This window comes from Opisthocomus hoazin, chromosome 6, assembly GCF_030867145.1.
Source record: "Opisthocomus hoazin isolate bOpiHoa1 chromosome 6, bOpiHoa1.hap1, whole genome shotgun sequence".
Lineage (NCBI taxonomy): Eukaryota > Metazoa > Chordata > Aves > Opisthocomiformes > Opisthocomidae > Opisthocomus > Opisthocomus hoazin.
In genome coordinates this window covers 72,001,597-72,024,337 of record NC_134419.1, presented here as the reverse complement: position 1 = coordinate 72,024,337, position 22,741 = coordinate 72,001,597, and the positions used below count along the sequence as shown (strand labels likewise).

The window sequence follows — 22,741 nt, the reverse complement described above, 5'->3', positions numbered from 1 at the left end:
CACCAGCATCCACACTCAAGAACACATTAAAACACACGTAAGTGGCAATACCAAGCATTCGAACGTTGCAGCTGTTTGTACAAACAAAATTTTGTCCGTTCTTATGTCCAACCTATGCAACGACTGCTGCAGGTGTTCTGCAGGAACATCTGATGATATTACATTATTGAAGGCTGTATCACAATGCGCTGCCCCAGGGGAACACAATGATCGCTGCACAGCCAAATCTGGCAAACCGTTACTTCCAGTAACTTGGCTTTCCAGTTTCAATGATCTCCTTTGAAACATTTTGTTCTGGCTTTTGCTGTTTGTTTTAGAGCAAAAGGCTATGAAAGTATGCTAGCTTAACTGCACTGTTGTCCCCAAAGTCCCAGTACTTGATACTGGACGTGTCAGCCACATCATATCTCTTCAACTTTACATTCAGGACCAAATACACATCTTGTCAACAATAATCCCGTGGGTGAAAACTATCTTTTCTGTGACCCTCCAGATGGGGCAAAATGATGAGGCTCCTTGGCAGGTCTGGAGAGGTATGGTTGTAGAGCAGAAAGACTTGCCTGTGCCTGCTCCTTCCTCCCCACTGCTCCAGCACCTCAAATACTCCACGGTGCATTCTGTGCTGCTACAGCTGCTCTGGCAACAATGGGAACCTGAATCTCTGAAAATATCTGAGTTTGGTTATTATTTTGGCCTGCTGCCAATTTTTCCTATGAAATGCAGCTAAAAGAAAGAACACTGTAATGTCCCACAGTTTATGATTCCACTAAAGTGGACTGAATTCAGGCAACAAAGAAATGGCACTTCTTTAGTTCACGTTTTTTTTCCCTCGAACAAATTTAAAAGTCTGCTGTAAACAACAGAAGTGTTAGAAATTGCCTTTGAAAGTAACCATATTTTTCTGCAAAAATCTTTCATTCCAATGTGCTGGGAAACTTAGCAGACAGACCTAAGTTTGTCTAAGTATATGCTTCATGTGTAACTACACAAGCACTTCATGAACAAGTTTATAAACATGATACAATGGGCACCCATATGACAGCAGTTGCATTTAAACTTGTTAATTGCTTCAAACAGCTAGCTGCAGATACAGACAACCTTAGATATAGTTACTAATGCCTTATAGACAGCCTGACTGAATCAGTCATAATAATCAGAAAATAAACTTCCGCTTAGTGCATAAGGAAATAGAATTTGAGCATAAGCAAGTACAAGCAGTTAAACCTGTTCTTTACAATACTTGAAGTACTTCCCACAGCTAGTTCAGAACAGCAAAGTTCAGAGTACCGAGGTACTTCTGTCCACTTATTCTGAGCAGCGCTCTCAAGATCCGTAAATTGTACTATAACTCCAGCTTCTACATTTCTACATAACTTCTGTGTAAAAGATTGGCATCACAAAGTGTTTCTTTCTTTTCCTCCCAGTATGGAAAAAGTTCTATATTGGAAAGTGCCACGTGTTGTTCCCAACATGGAACAACAAACACGGCCAAGTTTCAAGAGTCTTTATGTGCAGTGAATAAAACAAAGTACTGCAGCACTTACATAAACAAGGTTCAATACTTAACAATGTGTCACAGTGATACATCATTGAGTGGCATTGAGGTAGGACTTGTATGGAGAGATGGTATTGACCAACCGATAAAGCTGGAAATCACGGACTTTCTTAAACAGGACCTCTTCTTCAGATTTGACCTTTTTAAAGACAGGGTTCCCAACAGTGCTGTGATTCAGCTAAGAATCATGAAAGTTCATAAATTTTTTTATCTATGCACACATATGCACATATACATATGTTTAAAAATACACTCCAATGTCTCAACATTTCTAAAATAGTACAGGTTATCTGGGAGTTCTTTTCAGCAAAATGCATAGAAGGAATGGCACTACGCTATGCAAATAATTTCTAGAGCACATGCTTAAGAGCACTTAAAACTTCATACTCATTTTCTTCATTAGCCAAGTTCACCCAAAAAAGAAATCCTTTACCTTACACAGCCGTACTTTCTATCACGTTCTCCAAAAAATGCATATGGAGGTATGCATAAAAGAAAGTTGAATATGTGAAAAGAAGAGCTAACTTACTAATACCAAATAATACTGCAAGGTTCTTGTCTTTTTGATTAAAATAGTAAAAATAACCTCTTCCACAAACAAAGCATAGTAAATGCAATTTTCCCATATGTGTAGGGATGTTTACTTGCAACATCATCTACCTCCTCAGTGAAGTAGTCATTTTCTTGCATTTCCAAGTAATATCGCATAACTCGCTCAATCTCTTGAATGTTACTTTCCATGATCACACCTTGAAGTTTCCTTAAATTTCTGGGAGAACTCAGCATATTTTATGCTGTGGTATCAACACCCGTCTGTTAGTAGACAATGAATAACTAAATTTGTTCATGAAAGAGTGGTAAGTGCTGTTAAGGTTGACATCATTTTCCATTTCTGCTTCTGTTTTTGTTGTTCATAAGAAGGAGAAGGCATTAGCTTGGAAGATGTTTTTAAGTGCAGAACAGCATCAGAAGTTTCTTCCGAATTAAATATTTTTCAATACGAAGATCATATTCATTGTGGAAAAAACTACTACTTTTTATCACATTACTACACCCATGTGCAAACTCACTGTTAAAAAAAGCTGTCTATTGTAACAATTTGATCCCATGTTGGCATTTCAGCTTCCAAATGGGATATTTAACTTTACAGCCTCAGTGCCTTCTCATTTATTTAGGGAGAGATGCAGCAAAGTGAACTGCAGCATATCTGTCTGTCTTTGTGGAGTCAGTGTACATAAGACTGGATGCTTTTTTTCTGTGTCACTAATGGGACATAAAATTGGTTTCAATTGTATCTAGAATGAAACAAACTACAAGTGGACTTGCAACTTCAGTCAGGTTCACTTCTTTCCATTTCAACCTTACCAGCATGGGACAAGGAAACAGTATTACAACATACTCAGAGTTTACAAGAAAGGCACATAACTATGGAGACAAAATCAGACAGCTTTTTAATTCATGACTGGTCAGGTCATAAAATGTGCATAATTCATAGCCTTGCTTCCAAAACAATGAACATATTAAAGTAAGATTCCAGATGCAATAACGAGTAGTCTGCTCCTATTTCATTAAACAGAGATCTATTTGTCTACATAAATTGTTTGGCTTGAAATGCTGAAAATGTTTTGAACAGAAAAAACATTTCCTTTTCAAGCTCTGGCAGAACAGCATCCCAATTAAAGAGAGGTAGGTTTGTGGTATAAGTGGCATCCGAAAGCAAAGAAAATCAGAATGCACTTCATGAAGCATTGCCAATGAGGTACCTCACTCCACCTTCTTCAAGCTGTTTCATTTTCTAATATATGATTTCCTGAGAAATCAATATTCCATTCGCTTCCCTATACTTCGAGTGCTTAGAACTACTAATTTGAAGGTGGGGCTTTTACTCATTACTGACTTTTCAATGGGCCCCTTGTATTGCAATCCAAAAGATATAAATAATAACAATAAAAAAAAGCCCAAACAACTGTTAAGAGCTCATAACTTCATGTTATGCTTACTTCAGTCTTGCAAATAGGAAGTAGGTTAAGTGCTCAGACATGGTCCTCCTCTCCAGCTACAGACTATTACTAACACCATCTGATTATTATTTGGTGCTCTCTGTGACATGAATGTGGTATTTTTTCCTTTCATTCTACTAGAAAAATCATTACAAGAACCTCAATAACCCTTACTAACCTCCGTATTTGCTGGTAATTTCTCTAGGGCCGCTAAGGAATAAGTGGAAACAGCTTCCTTCAAAGTAAGGGACCAGACAGATCAGCAAGCCCTGCTGGGAAAACCGCACCAGTGCTGCCAGTGCTCAGCCGAGTAAACAAAGGTTTCAGCTCCCAGAGTAAGAAATGCAGCATGCAACTTGATATCGAAAGAAAAATTATTTGGTGAAGCAAAGTCTTTTAACTTTTGCTTTTCAAAAGGGAAGAGAAAAAGCATACAGTACTATTGTGATTAGGTGAGGAAATTTGGAGAGGAGCATGTAACAAGTACTTTATCAAAAGCACCCAAGCAATGTAGCACAAGCTGAATGTGGCAGAACAGGTATTGCACAAAAATGGATGTAGTCAAAACATGGAACAAACACGAAGAGGAAAGCTGGTTAATTTGTGCGCTTACAGAAATTATTTGTTTTTTCAAGTTTCTTGGGATTTTTCTAAGGTTTTTTTATTCAAAAACCTAAACTGCTTTAATGACACTGGTATCACTATAGTGATACAATTCCTCATGTGGAAAAAGTTCTGGAAATTTATCTACAGATATAAAGGTTGTCATAGCTGCATATCTTACTTCTCAAAGAGAAAGGTAATAATTTATCTTAGTATATGGTGTATTTCCTCACTTTGTCCACAGAGGCTGCACTGTGTAAGCATAGATCTTGATCGGAATCCATCTTTTTAAACATAATTGGTTTCTTAGTTTATTAGCGATGTGCATGCCAAGCTTTCATTTATGCTAATTTTTTTTACTATTGGTGAATGTGTAAATAAACAAAAATTTTACTGCAATTATAATTATGTTTCATCCCATAGTCAACTATAGGACACATGGTTGAAGGGACATCAACTTTTACTAGAACACCTGAAATAGGCTAGAAAAAGATATACGAGTATACCCATAAAATATGTTTAGAAGATGAGCTCAGGAACTAATTTCATAATTTTCAGGTGGCTAGACATCTTTCTTTCAGTGGAACCACTGACTTGATGAGGGACCTACTCTTTTCATTTGAATAGACTGACATTAACTTATTCAGGACCAAGAACTAGAAATTTGTAAAATATATTATTTTGTTGGTAGCTGGGAATTTCTGCTCTTCCCAGATTGTAAGTTCACTGCTACACTGTGGTTTTTTAATTGCACCCATACGTATCTCTAGAAACAGATGCTTTTGAGGATATAAAAACACAGAATACATGGAATAGGATGATACAGAGCAGGGCAATTGCTGAGGTGAATTATTTTATGTTGATTGTACCTTCTAGAAACTTATTGCCTTTGTGCCAGTTTCCAGTTTGATGGATAAGCGGCAGCTACAAGCTTTGTGTAGAAATCAGTCAGGCACTCCAGCTTAGGTTTGCTAGCATTTCCTTGTTTGAGCCTTTCAGATAGGATCTAATGAGGGATTAGAGAATGAGGAATGGCTGTTCAGCACCCCTTGGAGCTGTTGAGTAAGAAGAATACTGGATCTTCCTTGAGCTTTGTGTAGCACAGTGTCAGGATGTCATCTGTATTGGCTGATAGTTGGGCTACACTGTCCAGCTGGGAAAGATGGTGACTGTGGTCATATTTGTTAATTATTACATTGTTCACGTTCTAGTCCACTGTAGGGACTTATCTGGTTTGGGATATAAAATCAGGTAAACATCATTTGAATGAAGCTCTAGCTGCCTAATAACAACTAGCAAAAGTTTATAACAGAATTTCTTAGCACTATACTGATGGAATAGATTATCAGATTATAATGTTTATATGCAAGTCTTGGAAGACAATATTTATCCCACAGGTAAGGATTACCTGAATAATTCACAAATTCCCTTGTGAATGAATTACACATCCTTGTAAGCAAAATGCACATCGTATTTCTTAAATTGTCATGCACCACTTTTGCTGGGAAATAATTCACACTTGCTTCCTAAGACAAATTCCTCTTCATTAAATGCAATTTTCATTGCACCTTGCTACTAAATGCCATAGCCCTGCAGGAAGAAATAACTGATACCTGTTGGCTGACCGTACCAGACATGAATCATTGACTCCACTGTGTATGGAAAGAGATGGGCATGTTTGTGGGAAGAAAGACTTGAAGCCCAGGTCCAAGATCTCTGCAGGAAATCCTAAAAATAGACAAACTCAGGAAGAAGTATGGAGTAAGCTTTCTGGTTTTCGTGTCAAGTCACTTAGTAAAATTAGGATTTGGGAAGCAGAAAATCTGAATCAGCCACAGCCTTCATTTTTCTGTTACTCTATAGATCCTGCATATTGCCTGAGTTCAGAATTACAATGTCACGAATCACGTACCTCTCATTTTAGGTATGCCAGCCTTTCAGCAAATCATTTCAGCTATAGAAGATGTCAGTGATTAACAGTGTAAGGAGGATGGAAGTTGTGCATGTGCAAAGGGCACACTGAAGAAGAGACTGAAAGACAAATTGGTGTACCTGCAAAAATGCTGTTCAATGCCTGGTATAATTTTAGGAATATTTCCTTTTAAATTACCCAATTTGCCCCTCCTGCTGTACCTGTCTTTGCATAAGCATAATATAGAGGACTAATACAAAACAATCACGTCTAGAAAACATGACCTTCACCAGCTTGGAGGAAGCGGGATTATTTTGATATAGAGAAAGGTAACAGAAGGGAAACATAAAAACATAAAAGGCTGTAGAGAACAGGAAGAAAGGAAATAATCTTTTTTCCATGCTCATTTTGGGAATGATAAGGAGTAACGGGCTTAAACTATAGCAGAAGAAATTTAGGATAACTATTAGGAAAAAGTTTCTAACAGTAAGCACAGCAAAGCATGGGAAAAGAAATTCCTAGATAAGAAGCAGAAACTCCATTTTTGTATGTTTTTATGAACAGGTCAGCCAAACATCTGCCAGGAATTGTTTACATGCAGCTGATAGTGCCTTGAAGAGAGGAGATGGGACTAAATGATCTCTAAAAGTCCTTTCCAGGCTTATTTTTTTATGATTCTGTAATCAACATTGAAAGGAGCTTGGCATCACTTCTATTGAAAATAATGGGCGTTTGAAGAGTGTTCTGTAATGGCATTCCAGATTTCCTCCAGTACAAGCCAAGGTGGAACTCTGTGTATTTTAGTGGAGGGAAGTGGGACCTTGATCTCCGGTAGCTACGAGAAGAAGGGGAGGTAATTTATACCTAACTGCATTTGTCACACTCAGTGTCTTGCATTACTAAGCTCTTTACAAAGCAGCAGAAATTTGATGTCTCTTTCAGGCCATCCTTCAGATTCTGTTCTGAATTGAAGCTGATGGGTAGCTGATAATGTTTCTTCGGTGGATGAGTAACTGATTTCAATGCATTGTTTCACATAAATTGGAGCTTTTTCTATTCTAAATATTTTTCTGAGCAAATATTCTTAAATCATCAGAAAGCAGTACTTATGGACATATTTTAATTTCAATATAACTGACAATATAAAGCTTCATATAACTCTTCTCCTGTGTCAGTCTGAACAATCCTCTGATGCAGCTCAGGATGTGGCTTATTGTGCTGCCAGCCAGGGTTTGCTCTTTTCTAGAAAACAACCCCATTTTTACTTCCTCACCATATACAAATGCAAATAGAATTTATTCAAAGGATATTTCTTCAATAGTTGGTATTTAAAATTTAATAATTACTATCTCCAGAAATTGTAAAGAAAATTCCATCTGAAGCTCACATTTCTGCTTAGACCATTTTGACTTTATGCCTAGCATTGCTTTCCTGCTTTCCCGGGAAAAGATACAGTCTCTTCTTGAATGTAATGTGTTATGCTCTAATAGTTTGTAGTGTAACTTGTTATGCTTTTTGCATATTGATACATTTTTCAGGTAGCCAAAATGTCTCTAGAAGAAACTTCTTTGTGTAGTCTCAGCTGCAATGTGCTATCTAAGATTCTATTTTCCCTCAGGATGACTAATCAGTATTTCTCTATTGTGGACAAAGATTCCTCTATGAGTATATTTGACAGGAATCATTTATCTACAGGAAGAATAATGGATCAATCTGCACTTCCCTGGAAAGCAAAACAAAACAAAAGAGAATATCTTATATATTGCAATACTGATCTGAAAATTCATCAACAAATACTGAAGAAGAGTTCTTCACTCCATCTGTGACCCAAACTTTCTCGCTGAGGCAATGCAGGGATCTGGAAGTTAGTTAGTGATGTTATGCACCAAACCATGCTAGGAAAGACTGTTTATATTTTTTTCTGTTACATTTAGAACAATGAACCTGAGAACATCTCAAACACTAATTAATTTATTCCCACAACATCCTCATAAAGTAGTATTCCTATTTTACAGAGAGTATAGAGAAACACCATCCATCCACAAACACATGGGGATCAGGTAACAGAGCAAGGACTAAAGTCTACTTTGGATACAAGTTCCAGTAGGTGCAAGTCCTAGCAAGTCTCTTCTTTCTTTTGGATAGGATTAACTACAGTCACCACCTAAAACATCCATGCTTGCCCTCTAGTCAGTGAAACCACTGCACTATGGAGGAAGTTCTGCTGACCCTACCATTGTGTGAACTTGAACTGAAAGAGTAAGACACAGAGGCAGATACAGCTGCAAATATGTAGGAAGGGGAAGGGTTGACGAGAAAAGACAGCACAAGGCTGAAGCAGTTATGTACATGGAAAAGCAGCCTGAGTTACGCTAACAGGGACAAGTCTGAAGCCTTGAACTGCAGTTATGGCTATCATGCTGGTATATCACTCTTGGAGGACACGGATAAGCAAAGTTACCCTTTGATCACTGACATCCAAGTATACTGCCTTACTGAGTTTGCCCTATGGCAGGTACTAGATATTTTAACTCCCACTTACAGTCGGTTGCACTCAAAGCACGCTGAGGACACCGAGTAATTCACAGAAGATATTCAAGACTCTGCATCATTGAATCCTGAATTATAAGTAATAAATACATACAAAAATAGTAGGAATTAAGCACAGAATGGGTAAAAAGGATAGATACATTGTCATCACAAACTTCCCATGATTGTGTCACGTTGAGTCACTCTCAACCCTAAATATAGTTTGCCACTGTAATTTTCTTTGTAATCCTTCATTTACACCCTAGCATATTTTGAGCACTTAAGACAACTTTATTGAAGTGAAAGACTTAAAGTGACAAGAGTGTTCTTTTTCTGCTACCGTTCAGATTCATGCTTAGCAATTTGGAAAATTCACTTAATATTAACATTTTTCAGATCTGAGAATTTTAGAAAGATTAGATTGATTAAAAAGGATACTTTTAAAAGTGATTCACGTACAGGTAGTAGTTTAAAATGTCCCTCTTTTGGATGGATGATTTTGTCTGCCATTTTTCCATATTAATTAGCTCTCAGTCATTTTCAAGCTCATCTTCTCCAGTATGAAAAATACATGCATTATGATGTGAGAATTACTTGCCAGGTCCAATAATATTGACAGAAACCTACATAAATCTCATTTTATATTTTCCTTATCTTAATTATTTTATGTATTTAACTGATCCTGGGATTTTTGTTTGGGTTTTTTTAAAAAACAATCTTATAAACAGCCCATTTTCCTTCTATGGACCTGCTGATTCTGCATGCTTAAATATATATCTTCTCATTGTTTCTGCAGACTTTTATCTTTGCTGTATTTCATAAGGAAGAGCAGAAAAATCATGTTCCAACTTTTTTTTTTTTTTTACCTAAGTAATTACAGGCAGGAACAGCTCTGGTATCAGAGGAGCCTGCCCACCTAGTGCAAGTACTGCATATAGTGGCGCATCCCGCAGAAATTCGTGAGCAACTCTGCAGTCAGGTGTGATTCACCAGGGTGTATGAGTTCTGACAGCCTTGCTAGGCTACAAACTCATTCCAAAAAGCAACATTTGGTGGTTTCTGCACTGTTCCCCATTTCACGTTCCACAGAGACTTAGTCATTTGGATGCACTGTTTAGCTGGTTGTATGTGTAGGCACAGTGCCATAGCTAAATCCTAAAAGGATAGTGCAGAGAGATGCAGAACTCAGCCCTGGTCTTGTACAGACAGTACTGACCTGGATCTACGATATCTCTACAGCACATGAGCTGACACGTAGATGTCTGGACTATATTCCCTATATATCTCAGTTCCAGAATTATGAAGCAGAACTATCCAAGGCACACAAATAAAAGAAGTTGTCACAGTAAAGGAAGATATCATAACAAGCAACATCTCTAAAAACTGTGAGCTAATTAATACCACACCTGAGCTATCAGCTATCTGTGTGTGGTTTGAGTAAATATTTTTTCTGGATCCAAAATAGTTCCTTCAGAAGGACATTTCTAGTCATTAAGAGACAGTTAACCCACAACCAGAAAAGATGCGGGCAATAACTGAGTTCACTGTTACAAACTCACTCTTGTTACCAGAATGGAAGTATTCCATTTAGATATATTTCCTCAGCCTGCTATTCAATTTTATTAACAGAAAATTTTGAACTTTAAACCCCATGTCTTTTCCTTTGTCCTTACAATAGTAATTGATAGTATAGAGCACTAGGAGTACTTAATCTCCCATCTTTCATCTTAAATGTGTTTTACTTAACTATGATAGTGGTATTAATTTATTTGTGTCCATAAGCTTTAAACCTAGCCTCCCACAGTAGTTGCATGGTATTGATTGAAAGGGTTTGGATCAAAAGATTCCAGAAATTGAGCAGCTCCAAACTTTTAAGAGCTACTTTTAAGCAAGAACTGTCACTATCATGCTTTTAAACTGCTAACAACAGAAAGGCCTGACATCCTTCTGTCAACATTTTCCTGAACTACAAATTGCTCATGCATTAAATATTCACTTGAAACGGCATAAAAAGGCTGCGAAGTAAATGTATTCCTGAAGCCTGGGTCTGCAAGCCAGTGTAATTTTTGAAAACACCATAGAGTCTGAAAAGACAGCAGATGCAAGAACTGAATTTAACTATAGATGATAACTCAATTTATTTTCTCTGTAGTATAGTAACTCAATAAGTGTTTAATGGTTTTGTAAATAAACAGATGGATGTCATCAAATGCTACAGAATGATAAATCTGATTGGTCTCTGTATAATTTTGGATAGCTTTATCCCAAAAATAGACAGTAGAAGCATATTACCCCTAGAGTGTGATAAAATAAATGTGGGAACATAGATTATGGGCAAATGCATTGTCCCATTGATGAACGAAACTTTCCATGATGATATGACTAAGAGTCAGGACAGGTCTCATTGTAACTCTTTCTAGCAGTAGATTTGAACAGATTTGACTTCTGTTGATAAAAAAAGGTGCTTCTTTTCAAGGAATTCAACATTGGAGGAAGGAGAAACAGGTGATGGGACCCTTGCTGAAAGATTTAAATCATATATAACTTTATCTTTGAAAGGTTTATGGTTCTAATTTAACTGTAAGCCATCTGCTCCACCTAGTATGTGTTGACTGAATGTAAAAGCAGACCACCAATTTAAAATAGGAAAGACACTTATTATCCAGTGTCACTTGCACGAGGACTTGTTCGCTTCACCTAATTTTGCAACTCTAACTAGACATCTGTTGAATCCTCAAAGTTTAGCAGTACAAAATTAAAATCACCTGCTTGGTTTTTGCAAGGAACATGGCCAAAGAAGATGTGCTGTTAAGGTGAACTTCTACATTCATATGGGCTGAATGCAGACAAGACGGGTCCTATTACTGCGTATTTCCTGTATAAGAAACACTGGATGGTTATGTCACCATCAAGAAAGTAGAACCAAACACTGCTTAATAGTATTACCTGATCACCAGTGTTTCCATTTGTGTAAAATAAATCATACTAGTGAAAGATATTTTTTTCATAAGATTTCTATTAAAAATGACATAAGTATCATATAACCTCTCTCAACAAAATTCTCAAGTGAGAACTTCACATGTTTGTTAGTTCTCTTTATCACTTTTTTGGTGTTTTTAAGTTTTTTTCTTTTTCTTTCCTTTGTTGACATCTGGATAGTACATGTCAGAATGAGAAAAGCATGCTACAATTTCTTTCAACTGTGGAAAGCTAAGCCTTGCAGAGTGTGTAAGGGTCTGCCTGGGAGACAATCAAATTTGAAGGTCTAACTTTACAGAACATCTTCTTCCTATTCATGAGTTACTTTTCTTTGTACATTCTATCAATTTTACTCTGACTTTCCAAACCCTACTAATCCTGTGCCTTCCTCATCACAGAACAGGCAAAAAGAAAAAAACATACCACATCCAGTAACAGAAGTATAGCAATTCACAGCCTAAAAAAGAAAAGAAGACTAAGCTCTGTAGACTACCACTTTGTTCAGAGGAAGTGATTTTGGTGAGGAAATGGGAGCCGTGAGAAGGGGGGCAAAATATAAATGGACATCAGTTCCCCACCCCTCCACACTGAGCCCGTTGTGGGATCGTAATGCTGTCCCGGCCATTTGACAATGTAGGGAGTACAAAGTCCTGGCTATCATAAATCTTGCCCAGACCCTCCAAGGAACAAATCACCACTAGAAATCTGTCCCTTTCTACACCAACAAAAATGCACATTGTGCAAGGTTACTGCTGATCTGCAATACATTCATCAAGAAAAATTCTTGACTGTTCTCTGACTTCCAAAAGATACATTATAACCATGATATATGGAAGTCAATGAACTTCTAAAGGAAGGAGGCTATGCACAGTTTTTAAATTCAGAAAGCCTCTGAAAACAGATAAAAAGTATCAAGCAACAAAGGAGATTGTATTTTAGAGGTAAAGAACTGTAAGAGTGAAATAAGACTTGCCAAAAGTCAAGCTGCGTTACACCCTGCAAAGGTTTATTAAAATAAGCATTTCACTGTACAAATAAACAAGAGACCAAAAAAAAAAAAAAAGAAGAGTCATTATGGAGAAAGAATGAGGTGGAGATCAAGTATTTTCTACATACTGTCCCAGAATTAAATTATTTTATAGTTTTCAAGGACGAAGATAACGCTCATCAAAGAAGGTATCATCAGCTTGGATCATGGAATGAGGATACGGAAACAGAAACAACAGAAGTTGTATGCATTGATATTAGGGTAATCAGAACACTAGTTCTGTAAGAACACAAGAAAACAAAGGCTGGTAACAGGGAAATTTAATGATCTGTCATGTCAAAAGCAGTGGCATACAAATTGAGAACAGTAAGTGTTGTTTATTTCACAAATTGTCTAGATTGAAGAAAAAAATATAGCTCTTCACTGATCTATTTATCAGACTTAGCTATATGATACATGGCAAGAAAGAACAGTTAAAGGCAGGTAAATGGAAAATGGGTCAAAATGCATCAACGTTTCATCAAGAACTGTGCCAGACCAACCTGGTGGTTTTCTACAATAACCTAACTGATTTTCTGGGTAAGAACATGCAGAAGATTTTCTAGATTTCTGAAATATTATACTGTAGGAAATTATCAACAGAAAAAAGATAAGAGATTAGTACAGGAGTTATAGAGAGTGGACAATTGCATAAAGGAGATAAAGAGTAGTTTTGAAGAGGAAGAAGGTGTCTGCTGTGGGTATAGCACAGCACCAAGAATCAATCCTTTGACCAGTCTTTTTTAATATTTTCATTAAAGAGCTTGGCATAAAAGTAGTAGCATGCTGCTTAAATTCAAGCATGACAAACATTGGCATGTATCATCAATACAGAGAAGGAGTAGAACATAATTCAGAAAGAGACGCATGACCTTAAGAACTTGAGGAATACAAACGTACTCAGATGCAACAGTGTAAAATTCAAAGCCATGTATTCTGGGAACAAGGAGAATCTTACATGCTAAAAGTTCACTGTTTGAGGAAGAGAAGAAGGGCAGGGATGTAAGAAGTTGGCCACTATAAGATCAAATTGGAAGGGGGTAAAATTGTTTAAAAAAAGTAAAAGTTAAATGGGATACAGCAAGGAACTGTTAGTGTCATTGGGCAACGCCAGATGAGACTTCATATGGCATTCTGAGTACAGCCTGGCCATGCAAGGTAAAAAAAGCTGAACTGAAGCTGGAACTGGGACAGTGCTACAAAGGTGTTCAGAAGACTGAAGAACATGCTCAAAGCAGACCTCGTTTGCCTTAGTCTGGCAAAATAAAGGCGGAAAAGAGACAAATGCTATATTAAAACATAGTGGCTGATAGATGTCATGTTGAAAGTAGGATAACCTGAGTACTTCAATTGATGGTCAGCAGGCAGGTATGGTTGAAGGATGGTGTTTCTTTCCAGGTTAGAGCCTTCAATTTGAAGGTTTGGGTTCTAGTGCATCTGCTTACAGCCAGAAGCTCAGAATCATGAGCATCCACCATCGCCTCTATTCCCCATGATGAGTGGGGCCAGGAAATCATCAAATTGCCAGCTGGATGCAACCTGAAAATGGCTCAGCCAACCTCTCTGAACAGTGGAGGAGATATACACAACTGTACATACATTTCACAGCGTCCAGAACTTTTACAGCCTCGTCAGACATTCTTTCAGTTCCCTTTATGCAATTAAAGCTGAAAAGCCCCCAAAAGAAAAAAAAAATAGCCTATTTCTAGTACTCTGGAGGAATAGTGACAGATTTGGTTTGAACAATGAACAACTAGTTGTCAAAGAAATGTTCATGGTATTTAACAGTTTTTATTAATATGTCTCATTTTATTGAGTCCCTCTAGGGCAGGAAATACAGTGAAAAAGTTGTAAAACAACCACCTCTACCAGCTCCTTTTATTTTTCCTTTTTTTTTTTTTTTTTATTCAGCTGATAGCTCTACAGTATGCAGTTTTTCCTGTCCAATCAATAAGTTCCTTTTGCCAAGATTTATGGAAGACACATTGCTAAGATTATACTGCATGTTCTTCATATTAAAGCATTTATGTCCTTTTCAGATAAATTCTTCAGAATATAAAGGAAGAAAGGTTCTATGGCTAGAATGATGTAAAAACCAATTCATAACAGAACCACATAAAATTCTTTAAAAGACCAGACAAAATCAATACCCACCTCATTCTTCATCACTTACAAAGCTTACTATGCTAAGAATCTCAGTGCTTTTCAAGTAGACTTTACCCTGAAGGTTGCAAAACCAATTGCATTGGATTTGGGCTGGAAGAGGGGGGGTGGTGGCTACTGGATCTCATTATCTACTTTGTTTTTGCATTTGCCATAAATATTTTTTAAGTAATCATCAGCACCATCTGCCACTTGCTACTGTGTTCTTTTCACAGTGTCAATATTATAAACACAGTCTGCTCCCTCATTTGATGCAATTCAGAAGAATGGAATTAAGCAAAAAACAGTTACTCCAAAAATAGGCCTTACTATTTAAAAGAAAGAAACTCCTTCAGTAAAATAATCTTCAGAATAGATAATTTCAGTTTCCACCAAGTCTTCCAGAGCTGTTTTACTAAGCATCTCCAGTTAACTAAAAAGAACTCCAAATTTTACTTCTTTTGAGAACATGGCACTTGACAGATCAGTCTCTTAGTATCAATAAGTTGAGGTTACTGCTTAATATATTATTTAGGAGTTTATTTTAGTTATAGTCATTAAAATCTTACAAAGACCATTTTGATTTTCTCACACAATTTTAACTTTTTCTATTTTTTGAGCATTTAACTGGCAGCATATTGGTAATTAATATGGAGTGTCCCTCAAGGCAATTACCAAAATCACATTTCTATACAAAATGCTCTAGTCCTGCCTTACATTTAGAGAGATGGATTAAACTCAGTCTTCACACAGTCTAAACAGTAAAGGTAAATTTTCAAAAACTTCTGTTCCTCAATGAGTCTTTTAAAAGAATCCACCTTATCTGCAGAGCTTCTGGTCAAAGGGATATGGCACGCACCTTTGCAAGGTGAATGTGAATTGTCACTGTGATTTCCATCATGGAAGCATCATTCATATAATGCAGATGTATAATATTTTCTGGAGACAGGGTCTTTTTCTAGGGATGGAGAATTACATGGCACTGTAAACCCTACTTTGTTTTCAGCCCAGATAAAATGCCTGACTCCTGTAATTTAACACGAGTTCTAGACCTCTACGGGGTTTTGCTGTAATACATAGTTGGCTTATTTCCAGTTGCATGTTGGCACTTCAGAGAAGATGAACAGAACTGAGATTTCTTCCAATATTTCATAGAAGAAATCTTGTTATTTATGATGGGAGGCAGGGGGGAGGAGTGTCCCTTCCAGGGGTATTGTGAAGTTGGTTTTGCTCAGTATTTTTATAATGCTTTCTCTGTTTACATGTCACTTTATTCTACCTAAATAGTATTGTTAGATTATAAATATAAAATCAACTCCTTTGCTGCATTAATAAAAACTTATGTGAATAAAACAGCAAATAATGAACATAAGCCGATAGTCTGTCTCCAGAATTACAAAGAAGGAGAGATGACACATGAACCCATTCCATATATGGAAAAATCTAACCTACGATTTTGTTTCCAAAGGTCAGAACAATTGAGGAATATCATTAAATATCATACTCTATTAAAACTATTAATTATTTCATATCTATATTAACGTGCCTCATGATATGTATTACCTTTTTTGTATTTTAATCCGAGAAAATTAGAAATTGAACCAAGAAAGTCTTGTTATTGAAAACACCCATCCTAAGAGCTAATTGTCTTGTAGAACACTTAATGAGTCGTTATTCATTATGATGGTGAGTACAGGGAAGGCAGATGCCACGGTAATTTTATTGATTCTGTGATCCTACTGTAACCTGCTGATTAAGTAGGACTGAATGCCATAGTTAGCGTGGTCATAATTACATGAAATTCTGTTTTGAATCGAGGTTGTCAGAGAGTAACTTTCACATAGCACTGTTGGACAGGCCTGCCAAATGTGAAATTTTGCTATCTTCATTTGTATGTGTAGCAACAGAATATTGCATGCAGTCTTCCAGGATGTAAATTCCAAACTTCCATTGCAAAATTATTTCCACTGAGGTTGCTCTGTTGATTACTATATTTAATTTAGTTCTTGATTTTAATTTGCAATTGTTATTTTTAACTATTAAGTTGTATCATCTCACCTAGCCATAGTCATCTAGATGTTAGATGTCCTCTGTGGTTTAATAGAGACATGCTTATATGCATACACCTTCAGAGACCATTCAGCTCACTGTCTTAATAGGAAAGCAACTTTACTGCATGTTCTACCACTTTCACCTGCTTGTTAGATATGGAAATTTTGCTGGGTAAAAGTAACAACCTGTAAATAATTCACAAATTACATCCCTTGATTCTGAATTATTTTGAAATGCTCTATTTTTCTCATTTCTCTTTGTGCTTTAAAGCATTTACTGGCCTTCTCCAAGAACCATCATCAGTTTCATAAACGTGTTGTACAATACCTTGATACCTCAAAGAATGGGATTTAGTTGGCTTTAATAATAATGATGATATGATCACAGTTCTTTTAATGGAACTTATCACACTACCAAGCTATTCTTTCTGTATTGCCCAGTATATCACCACAGCTGTATGAAGACCTGAAGGAGTTATTCTTGTTCTTTCCACTGTTGGCAATTCATTGGCAGCTTTTTCTGCATTAAGTAATCTATATGTCATCCTCTTTGGTCTAGCTTGTCTTGTTCAATACCCTTTGAGATGCATAATTTGGCTCTTTCTAGAGTTCTCATTGCAGCTGCTCTCATTATTGGATCTCCTTTGATATTAAGCAGAATTTAAGCTATTTAAAGCATGGGGTCAAACTCTACAACAATAACAGATAATCTCTAGATTCCATTGTGTCATAAAATCTGTAAGACATATATGTGCTTTGTATATTATAATCTGCCCACAAGTGCCTGAATAAGTGATTTTTCTGATATGCTCATACATTGATGCATGCATATTGATATACACATGAATTGTACAGAGAATTGCTATTTTTTTGAACCTTTGAATTTTGATCTGATTGCTCAGGTACAATGCAGCCAATGCGACAATTGAACAATGAGGAAACCACATGTTCTATCAGTCATTCCAAAACTGAGAAATTTAGCTTCATCAGTGCTAAACTTCCTTAATGTTTTTCATTGATGACTCTAATTTATAATGTGGTTCTAATTTCTGCCTTAATCCAAGGAAAATTTAATTTAAAAACAGTTGTTACTCTAGAGGAGTGTAATTGAATTGTTAGGATCCTCTTCAAACTTACACCTAAAAGAAAATGTAAGGTCTACTGTGCAACACCCAACCTACTATGAAGGTGTTGTTTATTCACTTTCCAGATTTTCCGGATGTTTAATTCTATAAATCATTCCTTCATTGAAAAAGTCAATTTTTAAAGCGTGACTCACAATGAATAGTGGGGTGCTTTTTTTCAATAAATTCATTTTCATCAATATTTCATCTGAATCTACACAACCAATCTGTATAAAACCTATCTCAAACCACATACTAATTTGAAGTATTTTGTGTCAATTTAGCTGTCATTTGTACACTTCTAGGATTAGCACTTAGAACTAAACAATGTTGTTGAAAGTCTGTAAAGTTCTGAGTATTTTCTGCAGGAAGTAGAGAGCACTCAGATCTCCACTGCGACATATGGTCTCTCCTAGAGAAGTTTGTGCCTTGCATAGCCTTTGGCCAAAGTCCACCATCTGTAGTTTCAACTTTTCTTCCAGCTGCTGATAAAGGTGAAGTACAGAACATATGCTGCAGAAAGAGTAACCTTTAGATTAGATTTTTGGGGTTTTTTTTAAATATTCAGAGACATTTTTCAACAAAATGTATCTTAATGTAAACCTTAGAAACAACTAAAACTCACATTTGATCAAATTTAAATCTTAAAAACATAGGAATATAACAAACCACTCTAGCAGAGTATAGAGTAGCTATTGTGGAAAGAATAAGCTTTCTTGATTTTGGAGAAAAGGTAATGCATAACATTACAGGCATTTTCTTTCTATATTGCAGACATATGTATACAAGAAATCAAATCCATGGTCTCTCATGAGCTGAGAATCAATATCGTTGATGTATCATTTGAACAAATGTTTGACACACTGTCAGTTTTATCTTAGAATGATCCCAATGAGCTTGAAAATAGTTATATGCAAGTAACAGAGGATTGTAAAATTACTTGGCAAGACATAATTACTGAACACACTACTTCCATCCACCTAAATATCATTGCTTTAACCTAGCTTAGGTCATAAGGGAAACCAACTGCACAGCAAACATATGTCTGCTGCACAAAGCTTCCACATCATTTCAAATGACTTGGCACAGTTCACAGCATTTGCTCCCAGGAATCCCAGGAAAGAAGCAGCAGGTACTGCTGCAGGACAGGAATGAAGTGAATTAGTAGAGCTACAGGTATGCCAACAAACTTGCATAATAGCTTCTGCCTAGACTACACATGGTTACATACAGTGAAAGCAGTCTGTGAGTACCAAAATTCATTACACACAAGAAAAAAAGATTACAGCAACATAATCTAATATAATCTAATTGTTGAATCAGCATGGTTGCACACCTCAAGCATTTCTATTTGCTTTTGACCCTGAATGAAGTGAAAATTGCGGGACTAAAAATTTTAGATATTTTTTAATACTAAATGGTTGCAAAGACCATAATAACAAATGGAGGAATAGTATTTGCAATGTAAGCTTGTAAATTTGATGGAAGGCAAAGTAATAAGACGCAGTGGAACAGGAAGACATAACGTGTGTAAAAAAGAGGTGTATTCTTTCACATACTGAGAAATATTCAAAATGACACATCTGCTGTGTTGTTGAACCCAACTCCTCTTTCAGAAAGCCTACTCCCTCCATGTTTTACATACAGCAAAGAACAGCAGTTACGTTTTAAAAAATTGTATATAATAAATAGAAGCTGATTATGAAGTAACTAGATAAATACATTTTTACTGCCAAGAATCACATCATAGGTAAATTTGAAAACAGCAGAAAAAAAATTTAAGCTCCAATTTCAACAATAACTTCTAATTTCCTTTCATAATGTTTTTCCTTGTTGTAAGACTATAAACACCTTTGTTTCTTTTTCATTTCCTTAAAACATAAACAAGGAATAGGCCAAACATCCTTCCTCCCTCATTGCTCTCTTCAGAGCACTTACATTTATATACTTCTTCCAGGAAATGTATTTGACAAAGCATCAGTAACATTTTCATTTTCATATCACTTCTAGAAATTATAATCCAAGCCATAAACAGCATTTTAAGAAATACTTCCTCATCTCAGGACTCATGGGGAAAAAAAAATATATATAAAACTTCTCCTCAAAAAAAAGCAAACTAAAAAACCCAAATAAATAACAGATAGTCATCAGGCCAAAAGAAGAAAGAACACTCAGCTGAGCTTATTTCCAACATAAGTCAACTGAGTTTGCCCTAATCATCATTACTCAATACTTTTTAATCACTTAAATGGATTTTTGAAGGTTAAAAGGATAACTTTTTGGCTCTTAATAATAAAACTTAGCCTTAAAACATATTTTCTGCCTTATAGGAGCATTTTGGGCACATACCATGCAGCTTGCTGCTCATTACAAAGGTGTGCATTTTGGCAACAACGCCAGTGAATTCTGAAATAGTAAACTGGTCATCTGTGCAGCACCACATTTCTGTCTAAACTTTGTTGTCATGACCATTTTGTATCATATCATTATATGCAATTATTTAAAGGGTAAAAAAGTGTGTTTAGGCACCTGCTGTTCAGGAAATATTTTATAGGAATGGCTGTAATGGTTTTGTACCGTGATCTAGTATAGATCAGATAAGATAGACTGCCATGAGAAGTGCTTTCAGATAATGTAAATACTGCTTTAAAAAGAGCTGGGATCATTTCCAAAGTGAACACCTTCCTAATGAAGCAGACATATTCACTCACACAATCCCAGGATTCATTCGACAGGCATTCTGGGAAATGCTAATATTTTAATTGAATCCTGGACAGCACACCATTGGGATTCACGGCTCAAAGGAACCTAAATAGAAGTTAGGGCACTAAACATCAACTTGAACTGAGAATACTTGCTGCTATTCCCCATATAGCCTCATTTATAGCAACTTGAACTGAAACTATAAAAGCGGATGCATATGAATTTTTTTTTGTCCTGAAGGACAACATTGAAGCGTATCGGTATGCACTCGTATTGTTTCAGCAAGTCCTAATGAGATACACCATTGTACACCAGCCTAGTTTGATCACTGGGCTTTTTACTTGGGATACCACATCAAATTCCAAACAAAAATTCCTCATTAAATATTGGCCGTAAACTTAACATCCACTTGACTGAGTAGCCCCTCGTATTCATCTGCTGTGCAATTATTTGATCTGTGTGGGTCTACTTGTCCAACTAGACCGTGTTGAACAAGGACAGACATGACGCTCACCACCACAAGCCTTACCTGACTGACCAGGGGGTGGGACTCCTGACGATCCTCTTGGCAGACATAAAAACACTGTGAGGACTGCGGCTCTGTTTCCTGAACATGGCTCAATGGCAATCGGTTTAGGAGCACCCTGAAATAGGAAGATACCTATGTAAAATCTGAGTTTTCCATTACATTTTTACTTGTACATCTTTAATTTATTTAAAGGTTCACTGTAACAGTCAGGAGGTATTTTTCCGTATCAGATCTTTGCATTTAAACAGGTCGACCTACACGTTAATTGACTTAAAAATGGGCTTTAACAGCCCACACTGCAAATCTAACCAAACAGAAAAAATGAAATGATCATAAAGACAACAAAATTACACTCAAATTATAGCTCACTAAATGTAGTGATACCGACTTCTTAAAGCTTAGAAAACAGCAGAACCTTTTGGTCTACACAGTGGTATCTGACAGTACCAGAATTTCCCCCTACTCTAATAAGCAGTACCCATGTGAAAAAATTGTGCTTCAACAGCATCCATTACCCAGCCCTCCTAATGCCAAAACCATAAAATGAGAGCAAATGTATATTATATATAGATATAAAAAGATAGCAAATCCCTCCTTAGTTTCCCAGACCAGTAAGTCTACCTCCTCTATGTTGTCCTGGTGAGCAAAGGATTTCTTTGAGGTAGAATGTTCCTGAAATTTTTTGCATACACTGCAAACAGGTGCAATGTTACTATATTTAAATAAACTTAGAAGCTCTGAAAACATTGCCTGTGCGATTATCATCTTACTTTGTCTTACGTAAAATTATGATAATAGTGGTTTTCCTGGCAGGCGGTATGTGCTGTTACGAAGCATCTCTCTCTTATTAGCTATATAGATCTTTTAATTTGCAGTTAGCTTTTAACTAAATGGTTGCTGCCATATTGTTCTCAAGTTACCAAGACTGAGGACACTAGGAGCTGGAAAAAAGCAAAGCAGTCTACAAAGCCATAGAATAATAAGTTTCTACCATGACAACTACAATGTTTCCTTATTTACAAGTTTCCATGTTTTGTGCTCACTAAGAGATAGGCATTTCACTTTGGAGAGCTTAAATGTTTAGTCAAGCACTAAAGATATTTCTAAAAACATTAGGTCAAAATCAGCATAAGCATTCGTTTCTTTTTTATTTTTTCTTTGTAAATTTTTGGAATGTCTGTCATGTTCCAAGGCAAAATATGAGTTTGATGTTTTGATTCAAAATGCAAAGCCTTAAAACTTTCCATTTACATGCAAAATGCAATGTATATATAAATGTCAACTGATTCAAGCATATGAAGAAAAATAATAGTTTAGCTAAGTTAAATACACTGCAAAGTACTAGATATAAAGAAAACAAAGGAGCTTCCATCATGTAAAGCAATTATCATTTTCTATTTTTCTGCCTCCAAGTAACCAACATTTATTACTGCTCAGTGAAGATAAGGAAACAGAGAATACAGCAATAAATTGAACCATAGATAAATATACTATTTTTTATTTTATAGTCTTATATGAAAGACATTTCTGCAGCTTCATTTGAGGCAATAGTGTTAAAATAACTTGGGTGAGGAATGTCATCTAATT

The 22,741-nt window shown here is 36.3% G+C and overlaps 1 protein-coding gene across 4 annotated transcripts in view; it reads right to left on the bottom strand.

Annotated features, from left to right (window-relative positions):
* Positions 1-22,741, bottom strand: part of ATRNL1 (attractin like 1) — a 585,672-nt gene that overhangs the window by 32,966 nt on the left and 529,965 nt on the right. For 3 of the 4 annotated variants that reach the window (XM_075423811.1, XM_009934642.2, XM_075423807.1), the window contains one exon: positions 21,155-21,269. In XM_075423811.1, the coding sequence (XP_075279926.1) occupies positions 21,155-21,269 (115 nt within the window). Of the gene's footprint in view, positions 1-21,154; positions 21,270-22,741 lie in introns of those variants that run through there. The other variant, XR_012764307.1, reaches the window with a different exon arrangement.